The 25,310-nt window shown below is 48.7% G+C and overlaps 1 protein-coding gene across 2 annotated transcripts in view; it reads right to left on the bottom strand.

Annotated features, from left to right (window-relative positions):
- angpt1 (angiopoietin 1) overlaps positions 1-25,310 on the bottom strand; it is a 103,453-nt gene that overhangs the window by 40,824 nt on the left and 37,319 nt on the right. For both annotated transcript variants that reach the window (XM_028790924.2, XM_028790925.2), the window contains exon 2: positions 120-275. In XM_028790924.2, the coding sequence (XP_028646757.2) occupies positions 120-275 (156 nt within the window). The remainder of the gene's footprint in view (positions 1-119; positions 276-25,310) is intronic.

Genomic DNA, 25,310 nt, shown 5'->3' with positions numbered 1-25,310 from the left:
GTCAATTCGGAAGTCCAGCACTGCCAATGTCCCTCATGTCGTCACCATTTGGACCGTTGCCTGAATTAAAACTGAGAAAATGTAAAAACTCGCCTGGTCTTCTCATCTCGAGGACCTACCTGGGTTTCAACGTCCGTCAGCTTTCGTGTCTGCTCCGCTGTCTGGCTTAACAAGTTGGTGCCAATCTCTAACATGGTGGCCGTGTGGTTCTGGACTGCATTTTGCTGAATCTGCACCATCTCATTCTTCATGTTATCTTGAATGTAATTTTCAATCTGCAAAAAACAAAAAAGATTTCATTAGAAGTGGCGCACTAGTAGGCCTGGTGAGTGAGTGTGTGTGGTGTGCATTCACCCTCTGATGGACTGGCACTGGCACTGTTCAGGTTTGTCCCAGCCCTGTGCCCAATTCTTGCTGGCATAGCCTTCACCCCCCTCGGCCCTGCTCAGTATAAGTAGGCACAGACAATGGTATGGTATGGTTTGGTGCTTTATCACCCACAATCATTCTCCATTTGGGGGTCAGTGAAGACCCATAAGTGTTGCGGTTTCTAAGTAGATGAAGGCCCACATGTCACCTTTGATTTCAGGTGATATATTCCATCCATCTCTTCCTCACTATCCTCCTCTTCTCAGGACGGAGTTTCGTCCATTTTCAGAGCACTTGATCCTTGTTAGGACTGAAGGGGAGGCCAGAACCTGTCACGGTCAATCACAGGCCACACTCGTCCCACCCTCACTTCAGAGCCCCCAGATAATAAAGGACATTGTGGACTGGAAATGCAAGGAGGGTTTTCTAAAATGGCAACTCTGTCACTCGTTTGTATGATCACTGAGGGTCTGTAAATCGTGGTACCCTGGCAGACCTCCTTCGTTTTCCTACGTTCAGCCCATTCCTGCTTGATCCCGATCGCATTCTGGGCAGTGGATTAAACACGCTGGGGTGAAGTGGCTGATTCCTGCTGTGCCCCTAAGGCTCTAAACAGCGATGAGTGAAAATGCAGAGTTTCATTTCGTATCCATTTTCACCAGACAGACGTTAAATCGTAGTTGATAAGTTAGTCCTTACTGTCGCATTATAACTTGCATGTTCTAATCAGCATGGCGCCAGGATTCATTTTTCAACTGATATCCTGATAATGAAGCTCACTGGGGAACTCGAAGTGCTGGCCCCGTGAAGCTGGGTAACGCGGGTAGTGTGCCTCATGCCAGTCAGACCAGTCCTGTTCAGGGGTCTCATTCACCCCTCCGCAGTGCATTTTGTACAAATGTGACACGCTGAATATTTGCTGCACCAAAGCACACCTTACTGAGAAACTTCTGGTCTTTGCCGTTACCTTCCTGTGCTTTCACCAATTACAGAGGACGTGTGCCCCCCGAGCACCGTGGAGGATTAGGATCACCACGCTCGTCATTACAGATGGCAAAGCTGGCATCACACCACCTGCAGCTGCGGCTGTCAAGGGGCTTTTAAACGGTTCTCTACATGGCGCTAACTGTAAGTTTGTCTCGAATACGAAAGACTCCGCAGTTCAAGTGTCTTTGTTTTAAAAATATTTGGGAAATTGGAAGCAAAACCTTCACACAAAGAATAAAAACTAAAGCTGCTAATCGACACAGAAAGGAGACAACACTTGCTGTCGGAGGAGTTTCTATTCAAGTCTATTAGTTAGGTTTGGTTACCAAAGGTGGAGGAGTTTAAATCCTTGGGATCAACAGTAGGCTACAGAGTAATGGCGAGTGTGGAAGAGAGATGAAGAAGAGAGTGCAGCCAGGGTGGAGTGGGTGGAGAAGAGTGACAGGAGTGACCTGTGATATCAACAAGAGTGACAGGGAAGGTCTACAGGACGGTAGTGAGACCAGCTATGTGATATGGGCTGGAGACGGTGGCACAGGTGACAGAGCTGGAGGTGGCAGAGCTAAAGATCTGCCTTGGGTGTGACGAGGAGGACAGGATTAGAAAGGAAGACATTAGAGGGTCAGCTCAAGTTGGGAGACAAAGTCAGAGAGGTGAGATGGCATTGGTTTGGACATGTGCAGAGGAGAGATGAGGGGTATAATGAGAGAAGGGTACTAAGGATAGAGCTGACAGGCAAGAGGAGAAGATGAAGGCCTAAGAGAAGGTTTATGGATGTGCTGAGAGAGGACATGCAGGTGACAGAGCAAGATGATGAGGACAGGAAGAGATGGAAGAAGATGATCAGCTGTAGTGACCCCAAACAGGAGCAGCCAAAAGAAGAAGAAGAAGAAGAAGTTGGATTTTGTTACATTTGTCCAGTCCAGTCTGAGACCCTGTGTCCATCTCCTCCATCTCGCCGTGTTTCTATGTAACAGTCTGAGCTCATTCTAACGACATACTAAGGACATTCCATTAACACACACGTCCGCTTATAACACACCAGAAGCTCCTCATCAAGACGTGGCTCAGCCCTAGTGAGACCCCTGGACTCGTAAGGTGGACTTTTCTGCAAATTCAGGGTCGGTTTATTTTTCCTAATTTAAATATTTGACAGCCTGACTGATTCTGAGGGATGGACGCTGCCGTCCGGAGTACACAAACGTTTCTTCAGCACATTCACAAACGGCCCGTGTAAACATTTCAAGCGTCGCTTCCCATCTTTGTGTATAAGACTTGACAAATCCCAGCGATTCGCTCCTCTAATGAACTCATCGCTCTTTCTGTATCTAAATTACACACTTAGACGATCAAAAAACAGAAAGCGCCCCACAGATGGTCTGGATTAAGGGATAGTGTTGGATGTCAAAACAGCAAGTGATGCATTCAACGCTGAGAGTTTTAATGGCCAGCAGAACTGAACTTGTCTGCACATTCGACTCGTTCCATTCTGATTGAGAGGACTGAGGATCTTCAACCACTGACATGAAGACGTTCATGAATAAACGAGTCTTCAATACGCCGTCCGAGTTTATGGATGGACAGCACGCTGGTAACACAACAGATGCTAAAAAGAACGGACGCTGGATTGGAAATAACACTGTGAGGAACACTCAGGCGTTTGAAATGTCTGTGAACGATCTGCCGAGAATGTGAAGAGCAAGCTGGTGACGTCAAACTAGAAGGAGCAGCAGACACTGCAGAATCGTCACAACATGGGTGATTTGTGGAGAATGAAACCAAACGCATGTAAACGTAAAGAAGTTCTGCCATCACACATCACCAGCCTGCTCACTGAACATAACTCCATCACTGTCTGCATCTGCACCACTGCCATATCACTTCTACAGGGGCTCATCTTGGTGGTCTCCTCCGTCTTCTCTGAGCTTCACTTCTCTCCTCAAGCTTCTCCCCTTTGCAGATTCCTTTCAGATCTTTACACGAGGATCAGAACCTTCAAAAAGATGGCAAACGCCTCAAATTACCGTATTCTCGTGTAAGACGCACACCCTAATTTTTACAAAGAAAATCACGAAAAACATTTTCCCCGTGTACGACGCACGTTGTGATTGTTGCATGACGAAAAAGCGAGAGAGGGAGAGAGAGCACACGAGCGAGCGAGCATGAGAGAGAGAGAGAAAGTGCGAGCGAATGAGCAAGAGAGAGAGAGTGAGAGAGAGAGAGAGAGAGAGAGAGAGAGCGCACGTGAGCAAATGAGCGAGAGAGAGAGAGCGAGAGAGTGAGAGAGAGAGAGAGAGCGTGCGTGAGCGAGAGAGCGAGAGCGAGAGAGAGAGAGAGAGAGAGCGTGAGCGAGAGAGCGAGAGAGCGAGAGAGAGAGAGAGAGAGCGTGCGTGAGCGAGAGAGTGAGAGAGAGAGAGAGAGAGAGAGAGAGCCCAAGCAGAAGAAGTAAACATTACAGAAAAAAATGTCCTCGTGTGTGACGCGCACCTGATTTTCTAATGCTAATTTTCGGGAAAAAATGTGCGCGTGGTACATGGGTAAATACGGTAGTAAACACGGAGACCTCATGAGGTTTGGCACACAGCGTCCTCGTATGACGCGTAGGTGGGCTGCCCACTCCATTAAAGGTAATTAAGTTAACGGGGGTCTCGACAGTCCTCACTTTGAAGGGGTGACTGCAGTTCTCTGTACCGAATGCTGCACGACGCATTTCTTCTTGACATTTCTCGTAAAATGGCGGAAAACAAATCAACTTTCTTGTTTCAGCAGCCAGCTGAAGCTGTTAAAGTAACTTTTTCAAAAATTGCCTTCTTTCCTAAAAAAAGTAAAGTAAACTTGGTGTTACTTTGCCAACTTTCATACTTTCAGTTAAATAAACCGAGAACTGCGTGTCCACCTCCTCGTCCCACCATATGGTGCAGAACTCCGGACCACCGAGGGTATCTCGGCTGAGCGTTGAGCAGGTCCCTGTGTAGAAGGCACTTGTTTCACATTGGCACTTCTTGCCTTTTCCAGGTTTGCCAGAATTTGGTTGTAAAAGCGGCGCTGACGACGGCCCGTATATCAGCAGGCTTTATGGGATCGCGTCCCCCCAAACCAGGGCCACTTCCCCCGGTGTCCATATTGCTGTCACACCTGGTATTTGGTGCAATTAGGCCATTTTCCGATTTGAGAAGTGCAATAAGCAAGTGATTTACGCGCCCCGCGCTCCTCCTGGCCAGTGAGAACGGCAGCAGTGGCCGGGCATGTCGAGTTACCCACTGGGCTCATGATTTGAAGCCCCCAGTTGTTTAACTTCGATCGAAAGGTGTGCTTTGACATTTATGGAGAGCAAGTTGAGTGACAGGCGGCGTGAATACGAGAATTCCAGTCGGGTGACCTTTTTGGGTGACTTGTTGACCCTGCGTGGCATTTCCTACTCAGTGCATTTGATTTGTTTATTAGCAGCAGAATTGTTTTAATGATGGCCTTGAACTTTATGCCACTCCGGCTAATCAGGAGCCCCTTCATGGTTGGATTCCACCGAGCCGCTTACTGAAGCCAACTTTGTTATTTTTATTTTGGTGTCCTTTAACGTAATCCCTGATCTGTTTCATGGACCCTCAGTACAACGTCTGTGCAAATGTTAATACGAGATAAACGCGCTGGGCGTGCTAAACACAAACTGAGACCCGACCGCTGACAAATGACGGGCTGAAAACGGAGTTGGTGTGCATACTCTGTGAATTAGACTTTACAAGCTTTATAAAATAAAAGTGAGCTTTAAATGACAATTCAAACAAGCAAAGCCAAAAAGAGACAACATCCACCCTTGCATCCCCTGAACCCGCTTCACCCACCCAAGAATCACCGGACGTAACTGCGACTTCCAAAGCAGCGCCCACGAGTCCACATACGGCATGGGCAGTGCAGGAGGACCCTGGGAACAAACGCTCGGCTCATTCTGTCTGCGCTGGAAGTCCAGATTGTGACAGGAAAAGCAATTCATCTTGAAGCAAACGCGTCGTGTTTCTACAGGGTATCACATTCACCATCCCATAAATCACGCGGCACTTCGGAACAACCCACATGCAGCCCCGACGTTGCTTGGGCACTGCTTTTGCATTTTCTCCTGTAGTTTAATCACATTTTCAAAGGATACTCGTCACGTTTTCATAGTAAAATCTTATTGAATACAAAAACGAATAACGTGTGGTCAGCTGAACTAACACTGAAGGAGGTCACATGGAGCTGTGACCACCAAACAACGAAAACCCATCTGGCCGTCCATCTACTCAAGCGAGCGACTCCATCCTCGTGTGTCTGGGCCCCCAATCCGAGCAGCGCCAGGGACGAGCAGGAAACGACGGAACGCCCGTCCTTCACAGGACCCCATGGCCCAGTGCCGTCATCTGTCCCAAACAGAACAGAACCTGCACACTCAACAAAAAATGAAGGTGCGGGTTTATGGGGTCCTCACTGAGATCCGTCCTTCCATGTGCTCACCACGAAGAGTGCGTAGAACTACCTGAGTGGAAACTTCTGACGTCCTAACCGGAGAGATCAACTTTACTTCAGTTTAATAAAGTAAGAGTTCAGGACTATAACAAAAAGAAAGAAAGAAAGAAAGAAAGAAAGAAAGAAAGAAAGAAAGAAAGAAAGAAAGAAAGAAAGAAAGAAAGAAAGAAAGAAAGAAAGAAAGAAAGAAAGAAAGAAAGAAAGAGACAAACCAACAGACAGACAAAGAGCAAAGCCCAACATGAAGAGGGCAGCCATCTTCTGGGTTGGCACAGGTGCTCCCCTCAGGTGTTGGGGCAGACATGTTGTGGTCAGCCACCATTCATGATGTCACCTTCACGGCCGTTCTTAGCAGTTTGGGGGCCCTACGCGGTTCAGAGATGTGCAGGCCCCGAATGGGGGGGGCGGGGGGGGACAGGGGGCTATAGCCCCCCCCTTGGAGCTCAGGGAGGTGTTCTAATAAAAGGCCTCAGATGACCAGTAGGCCTACCTGTACGCTTCTGTGTATGCAGAGTGGTAAATCATTGATTTTCTTCTGGATCTGGTCAAGGTCGGTAATATGGGGATATTTCATGATTTTATGGGCATCTCTCTGAATGTGTTTTGGGATGGCACATGTCTCCTTTTTGTGAAGTAATAAAAGCTTCTTGAGCTGCTCTTTTCTTCCTTTTAGTACGCCTGGAGTCATAGCTTCATTTCGTTGCTGACATTATTCCCACACAGTACCGATCGAGTAACTCAGTAAGTAAATCCATCCATCCATCCATTTTCCAACCCGCTGAATCCGAACACAGGGTCATGGGGGTCTGCCGGAGCCAATCCCAGCCAACACAGGGCACAAGGCAGGAACTAATCCTGGGCAGGGTGCCAACCCACCGCAGGACACACACAAACACACCAAGCACACACTAGGGCCAATTTAGAATCGCCAATGCAGCTGACCTGCATGTCTTTGGACTATGGGAGGAAACCCACGCAGACACGGGGAGAACATGCAAACTCCACGCAGGGAGGACCCGGGAAGCGAACCCGGGTCCCCAGGTCTCCCAACTGCGAGGCAGCAGCACTACCCACTGCGCCACCATGCCGCCCCAGTAAGTAAATGTACACTGTATCTCAGTTTATCCACGTGGACTACGTCGACCAGAATAGACGCGTACAGAACGGATAACTAAACTGTAATCGGTAAACTGTTCCTGTAAACAGAAAATCAAAATAGCCCACCAGTGCCAAGTATTTACAGGAGCCGACGACCAAAGGCCAAACCAAGTTTGGTAGGGATTAGCTAAAACCAGCTACCAGGATGTAGGGCCTATGTGATATATCAGCTTTACGTTTAACTAATAATCCACATAATAATATATGATAGTCTCAAAACGCACCGGCCGCCACCAATCCACGTCATGCAATGGCTTATCCAGACTGAGCGATCCCAGTCCCATGGCCACGGTCCCGATTCCCTGCCTGCTGCCCCCTGCTCCTACCCTTCCCCTCCAAATTTGACTCAGAAAGATAAAATTTAGGATGAGGAGGGTATCGTGACACACGACGTGAGGGACTGGCACAGATGGCTGCAGTGCCAGGGGCATAACAGGGGCACCAGGCCCACAGCCCGACAACAAAAACAAAAATTGTAAGTCGGGGCCGGGCCGGGGGCCCCCTCACGGTCGGGGCCCTACGCGGATGCCTAAGAACGTCCCTGTCACCTTACAAGACACACAAGAGCTGCGGTGACCTTCTTATAAAGCCCAATCAACGGGTTGAACAGGAATGAAGTTTAACTAAAAATAACAAATGAATTAACAAAGAAGGCCAAAGAGCGAGAAATGCAAACACAATGGGACAGAACAGCCACAAAGGAGCTGAGCGATTAAACAAGAATAAGTTTCCAAAAAAAATCAAAACCTAAAACCCAAAAACCTCAAAACCAAATTGTCATTCAAAAAGTCAAAGAATATAAAATCCAATTTACTGATGACTCCTAAGCCTTTGTCAAAGAGAGGTGACACGTGGTGCTACGATCTTCAGGCCTCCAAACCCAAGAATGGCTTCAACGTGACCTCAGAACTCCAATGAGTCTTAAAGTGGGCCGCCTCCTGGACCTCAAGGGCACCCAACAAGGGCCAAGGCCTAGAAATCCCAGAAATGGGAGAGGAGAAGCCATACACCCCTGGCCCCAGAGACAACACAAAACAAGAATCATTACCATAAAGTTTGTTTAATTCCAAAACAGAAGATCAAGTGAGCAAAGGCAAAAATCTATAAACCCAAAAGTGAAGACCAAAGGACAGCATGAAAAATTCAAAGAGAGCGAAATGAAAAGATCAGAAGAGTGAGAAGACCAAAGAGAATCAGATGAAGCTGAAGAACACGAGCGCCAACACCTCCGCAGAACAACGGAGCCAACTATGAAGAAAGAGACCGGGCGGGACGTCAGACGTTACAATAACAGAGGACAAACAAGGGACTGGGGACATTGACTTGAAGATGACCACACAAAGACACCACCTCAACATCAGGACTGAGTGCAGCAATTAGGAATAAACTATGGCAAATCAAAAGTAAGTGAAACAAAACGAGAAGAACACTACCAAGGCTGGGACGGAGAGCGAAGCTCTGACAAGTGGCACACACGGCCATCCAGACTCAGTCGTGCGCTCACACCAGGCCAGTTCAAGGCCATTAGTCAACCTGACATGAACGTCGTTGAGATGTGGGAGGAAAACCAGAGCACCCAGAAAAAGAAAAATAAATCCATACATCGACATATAGAAATATAGAAATACATCAAGATCAGCTTCAGTCCTGAAACGCACGTCAAGTTAATCATAAGGGGGCCCATCCGCCAGCCAGCCTCCTCCTCAGGCTTTCTCGTTTTCCTTGACGATTGTATGTTTTCATTTTTGGAGACGTGACAGGCGTGGTAAGCTGATCACGACGAGGCGGTTTGATGAAGTCTTCGCTGAACTGTCAAAGAAATGTGATTGTCGCCAGTGAAAGCTGACACCCCTGGTATGGCACACGGCGTCTGCCAGTGTAACGCGATGCCAGCCAAGAATGGAGCAGCAGCCTGCAGAGGACTGAAGAGTGAACTCGAACTTGGGAGTCGGCCAAGTGGGGCGCAGTGCGGACATTAGGGACCTTCAAGGACAAGGACATGTTCAGCAGATGCACAAGGTGGGGTGGCCATGGCTTATTTAGATGGGCCTTTGTGTTCTTGTTGTAGTTACATGGAACCATTTTTAATTATAGATGAATGGTGACCAATCGTACCTCTCAAATGTTGTAGTCATTCTCCAGGTGCCATCTCCAGCTCAGCCTGGCAAAGATGGACCTTCTCGTCATCCCAACTCATCCATCTATGCAGCATGCCATGTCTGTCCAGCTCAGCTCACCATCACTAACGCCCGCCAAGTCGGCACACAACCTTGGGGTGGGTGGTGGTCCTTCAGGTGTCTCGGCCTTGAAGACTCACGCCATACACCTCTACAAGACCAGACCATACCTGACAGGGAATGCAGTCCAAGTGCTGGTCCAGACATGGTGGTACCTCTAAGGAGTCCAAATCACACTCATTAAAATGGCAACAGCAGGACACAGACGTCCAGTTTTGGAATTCAAATCTTAACAAACCAACCAACAATTTTCTTGCGTTCATTAAAAGAGGGCAAGACTAGCGGGTAGCCGGGGACTTTCTTTCTCTCTTTCCTCTCCAGTTTTTTGCTGATTGTTTTCTGACATTTACTTCTTTCCTTGGACCCCCTGCTATCCGTTCCCTTTGATTTTGTCTCCGTTTCCTGGTCTGTAATGGCAGCTTGTTGCTTGCGGTTGCACCAGTCTGCTCATATTAGACTTAAAAACCATTTAACTGAATCCCAAAAAGAGACTTACATTTGAGCAGACACACACACACACAAGACTTGGAGGGTCTGTGAGGGAAAAGCAGAACATGAGCAGAACATGCAAACTCTACGTGGACAACATCCGGGCACGGGCTTCAAACCCAGAATGCGGGGTCCATGAGGTGACCACCAGTCCACCTCCTACCGGAACAGGACCGGATTATCTGCAAGTGAAAAGTGGAAACAAAGTCTCCCCCTCAACTCATAATGGCGAACATCAACCATAAAAATGAATATGAAGAAGCACGAGACGAGAACATCAAGAAACGCGCCTTTGGCAAGTGGACTTGGTGGGTTCTCAAGGCCGGCATGGACAGGCTCGGACCCCCGTGACCCCGGATTGGATTAGATGTTATCTGCGCTGCATGCATTCCCAGCTTTTTGCTAATTTTCTCACAGATTTGGAATCACACACAATAAAGACTAATATTTATTGGACGTTTGCCCCTTTGTTTTATTTCCAACTTAACTTGGATTTAATTAGGAAAAAAATACAAGTTTTGGAGATTGCAAGCAGTAATAAAAACAGCCGGGCTAATATTTACATTGAATGTTTGTTTGTGAAGGTGGACAATAATACAAGCTTGACAGCCCTGGACCAGCGTCAGCCCGGCCATCATTTGGATTTATTGTCTGACAAGAAAAAGAAAAAACACAAAGACGTCTCCAGGTTCTTTTTCTTTGACTGACGCCGGGCGGTTTGTGAAGTTATTGGAAAGGCCCCATGTTATCACAGCTGCTCCCAGAACGTTCAAAGGCGCGAGCAAAGGCAAAGAAAGACCCACCAATGAGAGTCCACCCAAACGGCTTCGCTTACGTCCGTGCTAACGAGGTGTGAAGAAAACGAATGACATTGGCGGTCCAAGGAACGATAGCCAGTGAGGAGCGCCACCTCAGCCTGCCAACTTATGAAGGTGATCAGCTGGCACATCTAACTGAAGTCACCAGGTGGAACCCCTGCTTGATTGTGGGGTCATTCATCGGGTTGGAAGACGGATTTCAAAAACTGTTAACGGATATGGAAAAACGGGTGACCACACGCCCCATGGTGACCAGGGGTCCTGGTGGCTGAGCACTGACATCTCACTCTGGAATTGCGGAATATTCAACAAGTGAGATTTGGACAATCGTTTACAGTAGGGGTGGCACTGCTGGGCTCACATCCTTGTGCAGAGTTGGCGTGTTCTCCTCATGTATGTCCAACGACTGGCAGTTTAGGTGGGTTGGTGACACTAAATTGGCACCAGTGTGTGTGTGGGTGTGTGTGTTCACTTGGCACGGGACAGTCCAGGGAGTTTTCCTGTCTTGTTTCCTATGCTTGGTGCGTCTCTAAGTGGGCTTTGAAAATGGAATGGCACGGTTACCAGTTAGGACTGAAATGAAGTGGAGTAACAGAGGACCTCCCATTGGCCAAAGAATGATGGCTGTTCTTCAAACCACCACAGCAAACCACAGACACACTTAGATGCTGCCTGTCAAAGACCACCACACCAAACGCCAACTCCCTTCAGAGATCTTTGATGCCACCGCACTGCTGAAGGGACATCCAGGGCCCCTGTGCCAGTCCCATTGGAGGAGAATCGTCACACACTGCGAAGATCTTCTCTGATTTTGTATGAACTAGCGGGGCTAGTGAAGGTGAAGGACAGCTGGTGTTGGAGGGATTCTGAAGTTCATTGTTGTATGGCGCTAATAATAATTAATAATAATAGTAATAATAATACTAATACTAATAGGAATACTAATCCAATCGAGAGTATAAGGGCTAATCAGCGACCTACTGAGCAGGAGTGTGTCATGGTTACCTGGGCTCTTGGCTCTCATTGCTCCATCTTGAATCTTGCCAGTGTGCCCAATAGTCAGCATCACCAAGTGTGCCCACAAAAGAAAAGAGGTGGGCCACAGAGACTTGGTGGGCGAGAAGCTCTTCATGGAGGCCCTCTGTTACTCCACTTCAGAATCAAAAGGACAGGCCCGCGATCCCACTGCCCCGTAATAATTTATGTGACAATGACAGGCTTGAAGCTGAGGAGGTAATTGCATCTCGGGAGACACGCAGGGCCTAAGAGTGATGGCTGTTTTTCTAACCACCATGATGACATTTAAAGAGTGAAAACTTGAGAACATCAAATGCATTCCTCCTCGTAAACGTCGTTCCCGTTGTCACCATCATGCCGGTCAGGGGTCACGTGGAGCGAGTCCACTGCTGGTGTAAATCTTTACAGTGGTCACTGCTAGGCTGTCGCACCTTCTCAAAGTAAATAAACTCAGCGCACCGCACAGCGCAGATTTACACAACACACAAACTGGCTTCACGGCTTATTGGAAAAGTTTTCTGTCTTACGGGGTCTCTTTAAAGAGTTCCTGGTGGGCTACAAACAGAAACCTCAAGCAGAAGGAGCCATCACTGTGAAAATGAGAAGCAGCAGGAGCAACAAACCACAACTAGTCGCAGTAAGAGTCGCCATCGACCTCCCGAGTGTTGACACGTCACTGGGCCGGAGGGGGGGTCAAATGAGATGACGGAGATCTCAGGCCCCTACAGGTGTAAGACCCCCGTGCCACCACGCAGAATGAGCCAAATGACAAGCCATGAGACACAAAAGCCGCATGCCGTCCACAATCTGCCCAAACGCTCGCGGTGGGCAACTGGGCCCCTGCAAGACCTGTGCATACTTTAGTGATCTCCGACGGGAGCGTCAAGGGCACAGACTGTTAGACCGTGCACATGGGGACCTTTAGCCTGCCCGTTGTCACTGTGCTGCCGAGGTGGTGTCACCTCAGAGTGGGCCTGGCGCTCTGAGACCTGTGGAGGTTGATTAACGGGCCTCCGTGTTTCTGGATGAAGTTGTTCATCTTCTCTCTGTGAGTTCATGTCGTCGTTTCACAACCTCCAATCCAATTTGAGGGGCCTGAGGAGGAGGGCACATGGCATCAGTCCCTCACAGGGCACACTTGCCAACAGTCTGAGCTTGTGCCCAGAGGAGTGGAGCCACACTGGGCCTTTAGGATGTGGGAGATAAATCAGGGAGCCTGCAAGATCAAACAGTGGGAAACACGGGCAAATGCCACACAACCAGTGAGAGGGCTGTTGTAAAGTCCATCTGAAATGGGTGCCATGTGATGCTCTGGCATCCCTCCGTGGATGTCTTCCCGTCTGGTATCTGACGACGTGACAAGGGACCTGAGGCTCCATCAGAGTAGACTGGCAGGCCTGAGAGAATACAAATCGATGACGTCCCCCCTGGCAGATTTATCTGACATGTCAGAATAAATTGAGGTCCGTGAAGTCATCGCACGCCGGCCTCCGAGCGAAGGTCTGAAGAGCGGATCGACAAGGGATCAGCTTACAACGCAAACACGAGGAGTACGAGGCCCGAGAGTCAGCGGCTGATTGTAATAAAGAATAATGAGATTAAAAGATAATGGCGGGAGGAGAAACAACACCATCAATCAGACGAGACCTGGGCACAGCGAAGAGGCCGCGCTCAGGACGCACAAGCCGCACAAGCCCTTGGGGGTCACACGTGAGGCCCGTTAATGACACCTTCGTCTGATGCCCACCCAAGTCCCTGAACGTTTCCCTGCATGTGCGCCCCATGATGGGATGGTCTCTTGTCCCAGGCTGGCTTCTTCCACCCAGACCCCCCCAGACCCTCCCTGCGATCTTAACTTGGACAGCCGAGCTTTAGGAAGTGGATGGACGACTGGATTCATTTTTGTGGCGTTTTGCTGCTCGCCTACTCGGCTGCTACTTGAGCTTTATGGCACAATGTAGGGTGGCACAGGGGGTTTGACACTTTCAGGGGACTTGGCTCAGCTTCACATTAGTGTTCACCTTTCTCTGCAAATCCCTGAATATCAGCCTTAGAATCGTCCAGTGACAGACCCCCACCCTGCCATGCTGGAAGCCCCTCTAGAACCTTCAAATTGTATTAAGTGGGTTTAGTAAAAACATTTTTAAAAGTCCCGTTCACCGTCTGGAAGTTGAGAGCTGCCAGTGTATGGAGTGGAGCTCAGATGGGGTCAGCATTTTACAAGAGACCCCAGAACCGAGAGATCCACCACCTGGCACTGCCACGACACTGGCAATGTGTCTGGTTGGTAAAGCTTAAACACGAGATGGCACACCACAGATAACGAAGCTTTACCTGTCATAAGGGGCCTCAGGTGGTCCACCTACAGAGGTGATAGGCACCCAACTCCCCCTTATTCCTTGCCATCCCACCCTGTGGTGTTCTAAACATCTCAGAACCGACGCCTGCCTGTCTGTCTGTCTGTCTGTCTGTCTGCAGTCACAATTTGTGCAATTGGATCCTCAAGTGGCGTCACTCCGGGCTGGGCTCTAGCAGGGGTCTCTTTAGGCATGAAAGTGGGAGTGCGTGAGCAGCCATCACGCCACGTCAGTCAAACGACTCCTACAAGATGGAGGCCTGGTGGGCATCAAAGAGAACAAAAAAGAAAGGAACAGGAAAGCAAAGGAGTGAAGGACAGCCTGCTGACATTTTCAATCGGCCTCGAGTGGCAGGTGGTGTCAAGCGCCACATCTGAACCATGGTGGCACATTTGGGCTCTTGGCTCTACTCATTCAATGCAGTTTATCTTCACATTGACAAACCCAAAGGAGAATCGGCCAGAAGTCGACAACTCTGGGTACCCGAGAACAGCTGATGACCAAAAGACGCTCAGAGCAGCTGGAGCTAAAGATCCACAATCTCGGATGCTGGACTGAATGTAGTGTGGGTTATAAAGTGTGGCCTTGTGACACGGTGCCCTCTGGAAGAACCGGGGCCAACGCAGCCATTAAATGTCGATTAGCCAACTGGTGAGGTATCACAAAATAATGATAGCACGACTCGACTTCCTTGTGATAAAACACAAAAACTAAATACTAAGATGCCCTGATGATCAGATCTCCAGAAAACGACAATAGGACTTCAGGGAACATTTAGAGTATGTGGCCCAAAAATAAAGAAACGTAGGAAATCATAAGAGTACAAAGTTATGGAAGACGTTTTAACGAGAAGGTTCAGCTCAGCCAGACGTCACCCCCTGAACGTGGTCTCCATCAGAAAAGACGTTCCATCTGCCAGCCAGTCTCCCTGGGGCTGTGTTTTCCATTTAGGGGCTTCTTCGTCGCACATGTGCTTGTGCCCCTGCCAGCTGACCTTCCCTCAGGCTGCCTGACATACGCCATGTTAATGATGCCCCTGCCTGTGCCCCTTGTGTTTCTGCCCTGGCACACACTGGACCTCTCCTCCCCAGGCCAGTGTGGTTCATCCTCCCTCTCACTGTCTGCTGCATTGAGTGTTGCCGGTGCCAACCTGCTGGTGCCCGTGCCCTTGGCAGCTGGACAGCCCTCACACCAGGAGAGTTTGTGCTGCTGTCAAATTCAAATGAAACTCCTTGAAGTGACTTGGATTCATGAAGCCAAAGCCTGCCAAAGCCACTTTCAGCTGGCGTGATTTGTGGTTGGCACCTTTTCCCGAGTCACTAAAAACGAAGCGAGTGAGAAAATGTGTTTGAGATGCGCCTTGGATTGGAGAGCAGTGGGGCGCCGAGTTCTTCCCATGGAAATCAATCGTGGCGTCTTTATGTGCCGCCTTTGTGATTCTGTTTGATCAGCCTGGTGTCTTTAGCACCTCTCTTGTCTGCCTTCCTCATTGGCATCTTCTTGGCAGGAACTCCAGACGAGTCATTCACCCAGCTGAACTCATTTGTGAGATGTGGACGGGTGATGTCAGAGCACAAGCTGGTGGGCGCCTTAATGACATGTCGTCGGCAATTTATGCCCAGTCATTTATCAGACCACTTCATGGTACGAAGGACGGTGCTGATTAAAGGTCCAGCAGGGGTCCGTGCCACCGCTGACTTGCTCTTCACATTTCAGTGCCTCACTAAGTCATTTCAGGGGGCCGGGGGGGCTGCAGCCTATCCCAGCAGTAACAAGCACAAGGCAGGAAGCACTGCTGGATGGGGTGCCAGCTGATTGCAGGATCCCCCGCAATTCACACAGGGCCAATGTGGAGTCGAAGACCGGAGAAGCCCATGGAGGCAGGCAGATGGCGACTGGAGAGGCTCTGAGGCTGGAGCGCTAACCGCTGTGCCACCCTGCCCCAGTCACCGGGATTGTGTAATGCCAAACGGGTGGCAGATGTGTTTGACACGACATTTGAGAGGTTTGAAACTCCGGTGATTGAATGGCCGCAGGCCTCTCTTGCCAGTTTTCTCGTTGTTTTTAGAAAAGTCAACAAGAAGTCTTGGCACATAACTCGAGGCCTTTATCACTCGTTCTTGTACCCCTGCAGCGCCTTCTCCTCCCATCGCCGTTTGTTGGTGGGTTTCTCAGATTGATGTGTCTGCCTTTCCCAGTCCGCCCCAAGACCTTTCAGATTTCACTCGTTAAAAGTCCAGCTCAGCAGGTTCAGCCTTGACGAGGGGCACATGAAGAGGACAACAGAGTGCCAGGCTGGTGAACAGGGAGACCCCCTCTACCTGCTGAGGCACTGGACACCCCAAAGTGTAAAATGTCCCCCCACCCCATGTCTTCAGATTGGTGGGTGCATCCCATCTTCATTCAGAAGGTTAAATCACCAACTGTGAGATCAGCTTCACCAGCTCACATAAAGTTAGTCAGAGCCTCGGGACTTGTGAAGTAACGCGATGGAGCGGCAGGAGTTGTCACAGCGTTGCAGCTCTGAACGCTCGGTGCAAACGTGACGGGGCAGTCGGGCACAGCAGATGGCGCTGTTGTGCAAAGATGAAGGCGCTGAATACGTCACCTTGCCGTGTCAATTCCTAACGTGACCCCCGATTTACTGGCACTGGGCACAAGGCAGGAGCAAACCCTGGGTGCCAGCTCACCTTACACGTCGTAATCTGTGTGGCGCTTCACCTGCCTGTGCTCCAAGTGGAAGTGCCAGTCGTCCTGGATAAAGGGCTCTGCCAGATAATTAGGAATAATCCTGATTCTCCAATTGTCAATGCAATGTCCTTACCAAGGAAATTTGTCTTATTGAATACGTGAAAGTTTGTTTGCGCTGGGCACTGCTGCCCTGTCCTTGGACCCTGTAGTGTCCTGCCATGCCTTTGCTCAACTTTCCAGGACCACCTTGGGGTTTGAGGCCTTTAAAGTGACCCACTGGTTGATGTATCTGTGATGCGCCTTAGAGGGAGTCTGCAGTCGCACATCTCTTTAGTTTGGAGTTGTGCTCGTCATTATCACCTCAGTTACTTTACTAATTTACGGTTTGTATGATATGACTAAGACGACACGTTTTGACCGCAGTATTTGAGTTCATTTTGCACGCACCAGCACACAATGTCTTCAGTAGCCTCTCATGTGGTGCCTTATAAAAGCTTTCTGAAAATCCACATCTCCTGGGCACCTTTCTGCTTTCACTCCTTCCTCATAAAATTGCAGCGTATTCGTTAAACGTGACCTCCCAATCGAAACCCATGCCACCTGCTCTTTAACATGACGATTCTTGACGTTTGTTGCTTGATCTTTCCCTTAAAAGTTCTTCCTTTATTGTAGCCATGATGCCCGGTCCCCTTGCTGGCCTCTAGCTACTTGAATTGCGCTGATCGCCTTTTTGTTTCATACGATGGGTGAACATTTCTTAGTTCCCCGTCTTTAAGAACTTCCCTCAAGTGCAGTGACATTTTGAAAAACACACATCAAGGGTCTCTGTCTGCCCTCACAAACCTCCTGAAGCTCGCTGGTCCTGGTGGTCTGTTAGATTTCAGCCTCTGTAATCCACACAGCTCTTCTCTCTCAACAACTTCCAAATCCCTCAGTGCCTCCTAAAGAGCGCCTGTTACTGTTGAGTGGGCCACGTCAGTAAGACGCTCGGCGTACGCTGCCCATGTGACAATACCACGCCTATTACTAAGATGGCACTTAATGAAAACAGAAGCTTGTACATTCATTCCAATCCATTGGGCCCTTCAGCGAGGCCCTTAACCTGAAACTTGCTACATTAGCAAAGACCATCAAATCAAATCAATAATAATCACACAAGGAAATGTGAGCCGCCATCTTTAATAGGCAGGCCAGGATGACACAAACTGACCCATGACCTCTGTGTCACATGACCGGCAAAGGGCATGTGACTCTCTACAATGTGGCCACAGCCATAAAATGGCAGCCACCTTCCAATAATCAGAAGACCAAATGATAACTAATTATAAAAACAAGTGAAAGTCCAAACAAACCCCTGATTACTGTCACGCCGCATATTTGTATTTTATTTCGTTTTTTTAAATGGCTGACATAAAGAGCTTTTGTGGAACTTCATTACATTTTTTTACTAAAGTTTCTCAACACAAAATATAAATAATACAAAAAGCACCAATAATGAAAGGTCTTCAGAAGAATGAGGCGTTCACAGAGTCTGGATGTCCCTGTCACCCTAAAAATCAGCCAGTGGTGTGGCGTGTATGTCATGACGTCAGCATGTAGCGACCCGATTCGTCAACAAGAAGCGTCACAGACCACAAAAATAAACCAAATTCACACTAACATCGGCGTGAAGACCACCGTGGGACAGGAACAGGCGAGTGAAGAGAGCAGTGGCGTGATTTGCCAGGGTTGTTGGTTGTTTCCACGTAGCGATTGGACTTTTCCACATTCGAGTTTTGGTCGGCACGCCTGTGATGCCTCAAACGCGCTCATCACTTACTGATGCCGAGGCCGCTGCTCTTCACATTTCCTCAACGTTTTCGGCCTGCTGCCATCGTATTCTCCGCCCTTCTGCTTGTTTTGAGTCTTCCCTCCTGCTTTTTGGCTCGCCGCTTCTCCTTCATGGCACCATGCCGGGCACTAGCTGGTATCACACGCTTCACTTGAGGAGTGGCCAGTTGTAAGGTGAGCACATCAATTTTCAAGGACGCCCGACCTGACCTCCCCGTGTCCTTGCGCTGGACCTCACCACTGCCTAATTGCTAGGCTAAGCACAAAGAAACTTAGAAAACCTTTGCCAGTTTAAATAAATATATGTAGGCGCTTTATCATGGAAATGTTTTTACAGCAAATTGTTTCAGCATTAACAAACAGTAAAGCCGCATGTTCCTCCATATATCAAATCACATACGAATACTGGAGATATTCATCAATCCCAAAGGTGGAGCAATTTATAACGCATTACGCCGAGCCGCCTTACCTAAAACTGTCCTGATGACTAAAATATTACCTAGCGAGATTTCTAAAATTAGAAGGGATGGAGACGTTTGGTAGAGAGGACGAGACGGCACAAATTATCAGACCCTCAGAGCGCTGCCCGAGATTTGGAAACGTAAAGCTCATTTTTAAAAATGTCTTTGGTTCTGTTATAATTATGTCTGCGTAGCTTCATTAAAGCCAGAACACTGAAGCTCTTTATTCTCACTCTCGACCGCTGACAGCCCATAATAACGCAGATTGTTAGATGCGACCGTCTCAAACAAAGTCAACCTTGGGTTAAACGAGCTTCTCTGCCGCCTTCTGAAGTTCTCACCAGCTCCTCCGCTCGCCTTCTTGTTCTCAGTTAGCAGAAACACACAAAGCTGGTTTGGCCGGAAAGGAACAAAGTGACGGCAGAACTGTAGGACTTGCGATAAACAGAGTGAGGAAGAGAACAGGACAGACTGAAGAAGAAGAAGATGGGAGCCTCATGCGTCATACTTTTGGTGGCACAATGGTTAGTTCTGCTGTTTCAGGATACGGTGGTCCTCAACCCACAGCCCAACGCCGCATGCGTCACGCTTACTGGAAATGTCAAACTGGCCTGGCGTGAGTAAGAGTGGCCGAGTGTGTGCTCGTGGGTGCCCTGGGATGCACTGGCACCCTGTCTGGGTTGCCTCCTGTTTATTGCCCATTGCTGCTGGGACAGGCTTAGAAAAGCATCTTCATGTCCTGAAAGTTCTCAGAGCACCAGAGGGTTAAGTATACTGAGGTATGATGAGGCAGACTTGGACGGACCCAAAGCGGGTGACCCAAACGCTCGCCCCATTTCGAGCCTCACTTTCTACTGCCACCCGTCTTTCAATTCAACTACAGGACAGGAAAGGCGTGATTTAGCATTCCAAAAGTTGAATGTGTATGGAGATTATACCACCATAAAGTGTGTCCGTCTATGTTGAGTTAACACCAAAACCAACTGTGAAGGGCAGAGTGGAGAGCCTGGCTGTGGTGACCAGTGAAAGATCACAAAAACCAAAATGCGATAAAACTCAAGGGACCCGGAGAGCTCAGGCTGAGGGAAGAAGTTCTCACTGTGGGTGAACAAATAGGACACGGTCAACCAGTGATGGGGGACCCGGCCCAGCACCAGCAGAACAAGCATCTCAATGGTCATGAACTGGGAGGAGATGAACCAGTCTATCAGTCACAATGCAGTGTATGATCAAACAGCTGGAACTGCCATGACATACATTAAAGGCCAGGGTCCTGGGTGACCTGGGACCCTGGAGAGCCATTAAAGGAGGCGTTGGTCATGTGCTCAGACGGATGGCACACCGTGACCATCACAGTGACTCTCTTAATGGAGACGGGAGTCACCAGGCCGAATGTGAGGCGTTTCCTGCTCGCCTGTAAAGCAAAGATTTGTGAGGATGTCCTTATGAGACCCCACCGTAAATATCTTGTAGGACAGCTCCGACTGATTTATCATCCAGGCCCTTTCTCACCCCCGTCGTGAACTCCTGGCTGCACACCTGGGAGTCTCGATGCGTTCATCAGGCCTTCATTCTGTCTTACGCTCAGGAGATCAGAACAGCTTGTTTCAAGAGCTGCCATCACATACAAAGACGAATGTCCACACACGAAAGGTTGGCGGAAGGAGAGGTACACCATTTATTAATGAACGGCTCTCGTCAGAACTGATGCGGACAATGACATTCAGAGCAGACAAACGATCATCTGTAATCAGCTATCCAAACAAAACAGAAATCAGCGTAATCAGGCGTGTTATCTCAACCTGCGCCCCCAAATGTGCCACAACTCTGGAGAGACAGAGACGCGTGTGGGCGCCACGTGTGGGCGGAGCTAAACCACGGCCTGTCGTTCAAATCTGAGGAGCAAACTCGTTTTACGCTGGCACCGCATTTATATGTGGAAAGAAGTTAATCTTGAAAAACTCAAAAATCAGAAGCGAGAAATAAATGAGTGTGAGGCCCTGGGTAATCCACTGAGGCCTCTGACGCCACGAGGTGTTTGTTTGTTGGGGACAGCGATGAAAAAGACGTCGAATAGACGAATCACCGCCCTTGGCTTGAATGGCCGCTGTCTCAGTGGGCCGAGACCCTCCAGGGATTTGGAGGATGTGCTAAGGAAGCTCATGCAGCCAAGAACAAGACCCAAACTTTCCTTTTCTTGCGGTCCTCAGTCGTTCTTGTTAAAATGATTTGAAAACATGGAACGAGTGCGGATTGCTCAAACAATGGCCACATTGAGCTCAAACGTTATTTATTCCAGAAAACCTTGATAAACGGAGCTGCGAATCATTGCCTTCTGAGATGTCTCCATTTACACTTTCCTTTTATCTGATTTATTTCAATCCCGGGGTCATGCGCCCTTTGAAGTGAAGAGGAAGTGCAGACATCACTCCCGGCTTTATTTAGAAGCTCTAACAATAACAGCACGGCGGAGACGCGGCTTGTGTTTTATTGTTCCCCAGGCTCGGAGCGAGTCACCCTGGTGGCAGGGGCGTTTACTGGCTCACGAATGGAAGATGAAAGGCCATCTGAGAGATATGCAGGGAGGTGAGTCGAGACGGCGGGCCGAGCGGTCAAGTGGATTTGATGAACTGAACGTTGTGTGAAGCGACACGAGGCGATCACTTGGAGACGGAATTCAAGGTTGGCCTGCAGGTGGACCAAATAACAGAAACAAATGACAATGTGTGACTATCGAGGACCTAACTGGGATTGGGACCACCCTAGACCTTCAGGACAGCTCCAGTCCTTCACAGAATGCCCTGGCCTATGAGTACTGAGATACTGGAGTCTCCTGGTCTTTAAGGGATGAAGGATTTGGAAGCCAACTTGACACTCTGCACTCCATGAAGGTTCAGTGATGTTTAGGTCTGGGGTTTGGAGAGGCCATGAAAGGTACAGGAGTTCATCGTGAAGTTTGTGGGATTCATTTTAGTGTCTATGGGGCACTGGGTCATCAGGGGGAATGCCTGCTCTTGTAAGGCAGTCAGCACATGACCATGCAGAGCAATCACTGGACGATGGCGGCCCCCAACATTCAGGTCTCTCCAATCTTAGAGTCCACAGTCGAATGCCACTACCTCACATTGGACGTTTGTATCGTTTCTGCCGCCATTGTAAGCTCCCTCAATCACCCCCATTGTTTCCGTCTTGTCAGGGGCGTGGCCTTAGAGGTCATGACCTGACGGCTCTTGTTGCACTTCCTTTATCGATCTGCGGATTCTAAAACCTTTGAAGGTTTTTGCTACTCTCCTCCTTATTGCCACCTTGTTGCTTTGACTTTTGCTGCACGTTTTCTGTTTTTCTTGCCGTTTTGCTTTTCTCCCAGTTTCACACGTTTAATGTTTGTGTCGGGGCGCTGCCAGAACAACGGCAAGAAAAGAGCACAAGATAATAAAGGACACCCCAATGCAAACATACAAGCCCCTCCAACAGGCTCCCCAGTCTCACACCCCTCTTCACCTTGGAGACCCCATTAGCTCAGCGTCATCCGTCCCATGACGTAAACCCCCTTAGTGCTGGGGCCTCGAAACCAGCGCCCGTCCAAATGGATCACAAGTCAGGTGACCCAGAATAGCCAAAATAGTGGGACTGGGATGAGTAAAGTCAAAATGATTCTAAAATATTAACATAAGACAAGTGACTGAAAAACCCCAGAATGAGACCGGTGGTTAAAATAAACGTCGTGACTGAGCAGCGCCTTTGTCAAAACGAGCGCAGAGTGACACCGCCTCCCTGGAATGTGCCCTCCGGTGCGGTACATCCCTGACCGGCCGTGTTTATGGACTGGGAGGATTTCCTCAGGATGAGCGTCCCGCTGGAGTCTAATAGGAAGCTGTCTTGAGCACAAGTCGAGATGTAATGATAAAGATAATCGATTCAGATTGATAAGGATACTCTGAGAGAGACATCAGAGTGACAGAGGGGGCCCAAACGATGAATAGACACTTGAACGGTTCTTATCTCTACTGCAACGACACACAGCATGACGTAATCTCAGAAGATGTCGCTACTCGCATGAATGAATCCTACTACACTGGACGCACTCCCAGAAGAAACTCCTCGATCTCACCGGACACTTTGGCCAACGAGTAGTTCACCGTAATCAGAAGGGTCTGGACGCTCGTGTGAGCACCTGTGGTAAATGTAGAAGTGACATCCCTTGATCGCGGTATAAATGAAATGTCACATACAAAGACGAAGGTCCGCACACGAAAGGTTGGTGGAAGGAGAGGTACACCATTTATTAATGATCAGAAGCGACATGGACAATGACATTCAGAGCAGACAAACGATCATCTGTACTCAGCTATCCAAAACAAAACAGAAATCAGCGTAATCAGGCGTGTTATCTCAACCTGCGCCCCCAAATGTGCCACAACTCTGGAGAGACAGAGACGCGTGTGAGCGCCACGTGTGGGTGGAGCTAAACCACGGCCTGTCGTTCAAATCTGAGGAGCAAACGCGTTTTACGTTGGCACAGCATTTATATGTGGAAAGAAGTTAATCTTGAAAAACTCAAAAATCAGAAGCGAGAAATAAATGAGTGTGAGGCCCTGGGTAATCCATTGAGGCATCTGACGCCTACGAGGTGTTTGTTTGATGGGGAAAGCGATGGAAAAGACGTCACTTTAACTTTAATCGAGGTCTCTCTTTTGTTGAAGTGTGCATTCACCTTCTTGGTCTCCTCTGTATTCTGCCATCGAAAGAGAGCTGAGGTTTGCCGAACGACAGAAGATCTGAGGTGAGGAAGTTCTTCTAAGTAACGATGGCTGTTCTGCTAGTAAAACTAAGAAGAGCGATTTATAGGCAACCAGGAGAAAAGACAAAAAAAGATGAAACCCAGGAAACCGTTGTGGTGTTACCAAAACCAAATCGAGAGACAAAAATCAAACGAACAAACGCTGGCATGAGTGGAGACGAGAGAACATGTTCAGAAAAAAGTGGAATCCACCAAATCAGATAAGGAAGTGAACCTCTCAAGTGGACCTTTAAACTTATTGAGTCATTGGTCAAAGGTCACGGCCTCGGAGGGCATGCCCCCCTGTTACCCTAACGACAGGTAAGCAAAACGTTGACTGCCAAGGAGAGGGCAGGTGAAATTTACCTGAGTAAACCGGGAAAGAAGAAACCAACAGAAAAACAAAGCCATCAACTCCAAGAGTCGAGCAAAAGGTCAAAAGAAACGAAACTAGTAAGGAGAGTTTCTCTGGGAAAGTCATCATTTTGTCCTCAGACCCTCCGTCCGCCGATTACCCGCAGGTCACGACCTAGGAGGCCACGCCCCTAGAAATGTGGGAAGTGGCGCCAATGTCAGTTACACAAAATGGCCGCCAAGATGTTTCAGGAATGTCAGGAATGAGTGCGATGAGAGTAACTGAAGACAATGGCGCTAATAGTAAAGTAACCAAAGCGAATAAAAGATTGTGAGTCCACAAGACAGGACCAACAAAGCTGTGGTGACGCGCCATCAGGGTCTTCGCCTTCACTCGTCAGTTGCTGTTGATTTGTTGCTTGGTCTGACTCCATTTTTAATAGAAATAAAAAGCACTTACTGAACGTGTTCCACCAATAGGATGGCATTTCTGGCTAAGCAGATGATATTTCACCGATACGACTGACTAACGTGAAAGGCCAATGTCAGAATTCGGGTAGCTTTGCCTTCTCTGCACTGGAGCTTTGAGTTTGTGGGGCATTCACGTGGATCGTCCAACATGGCAACTTGGCTTTACCGTCTAACTCTCAGAATAACAAAGGTCAACGTCTACAAATATGAAACGCTCACAGCAATGGCGACTTGTTGAGCAGCACGTGCAAGTGAGAATTTCCTGGAACAGTAAGCCCCTCGCAAGCCTGCCATGCCACGATTTCCATGCCGGATGTGTGATGGGCCCACCACACGACTACCAGCAGGCGTCATTTCCATAAAGCACCAAGAAAAGGCCACCAGTCGGTGATGTCCACAGTAAGAATGCCAAAAGGAAAGCCGAGCTCCCTCAGGTACTCCCGGTGTTGATGACGGCGCCAGGCTTTGTGTTGTTCTGGGCCCCCTCTCATCGCCCCCTCTCGATGTGTAGCGTGTGAATGCCGGTCATCGCGTTCTTATCTTTTCTTGAGTGTCTTAATGTTCAGCCCACGGATCATTTCCTCCAAGGAAAACTCCATCCCCATGAAGATGCCCTTTTGTGACAAGCTCAGCCTGGAAAAACAATCAGTAATCGGGATTTATTTCACATCTACAATCATCTCCATGCTTCCTAGGATTGATTGCTCTGAATAATGCGCGGGCGTAAAAAAAGAAAATGTACGAGTGAGCGGCACCAGAGTCCTGCACAATTAAAGATGTAATAAGTGGGGCGG

The sequence above is a fragment of the Erpetoichthys calabaricus genome, chromosome 13 (genome assembly GCF_900747795.2).
Source record: "Erpetoichthys calabaricus chromosome 13, fErpCal1.3, whole genome shotgun sequence".
Taxonomy (NCBI): Eukaryota; Metazoa; Chordata; class Cladistia; order Polypteriformes; family Polypteridae; genus Erpetoichthys; species Erpetoichthys calabaricus.
The sequence above is the reverse complement of the archived record's forward strand: the minus strand, read 5'-3'. Positions and strand labels throughout refer to the sequence as shown.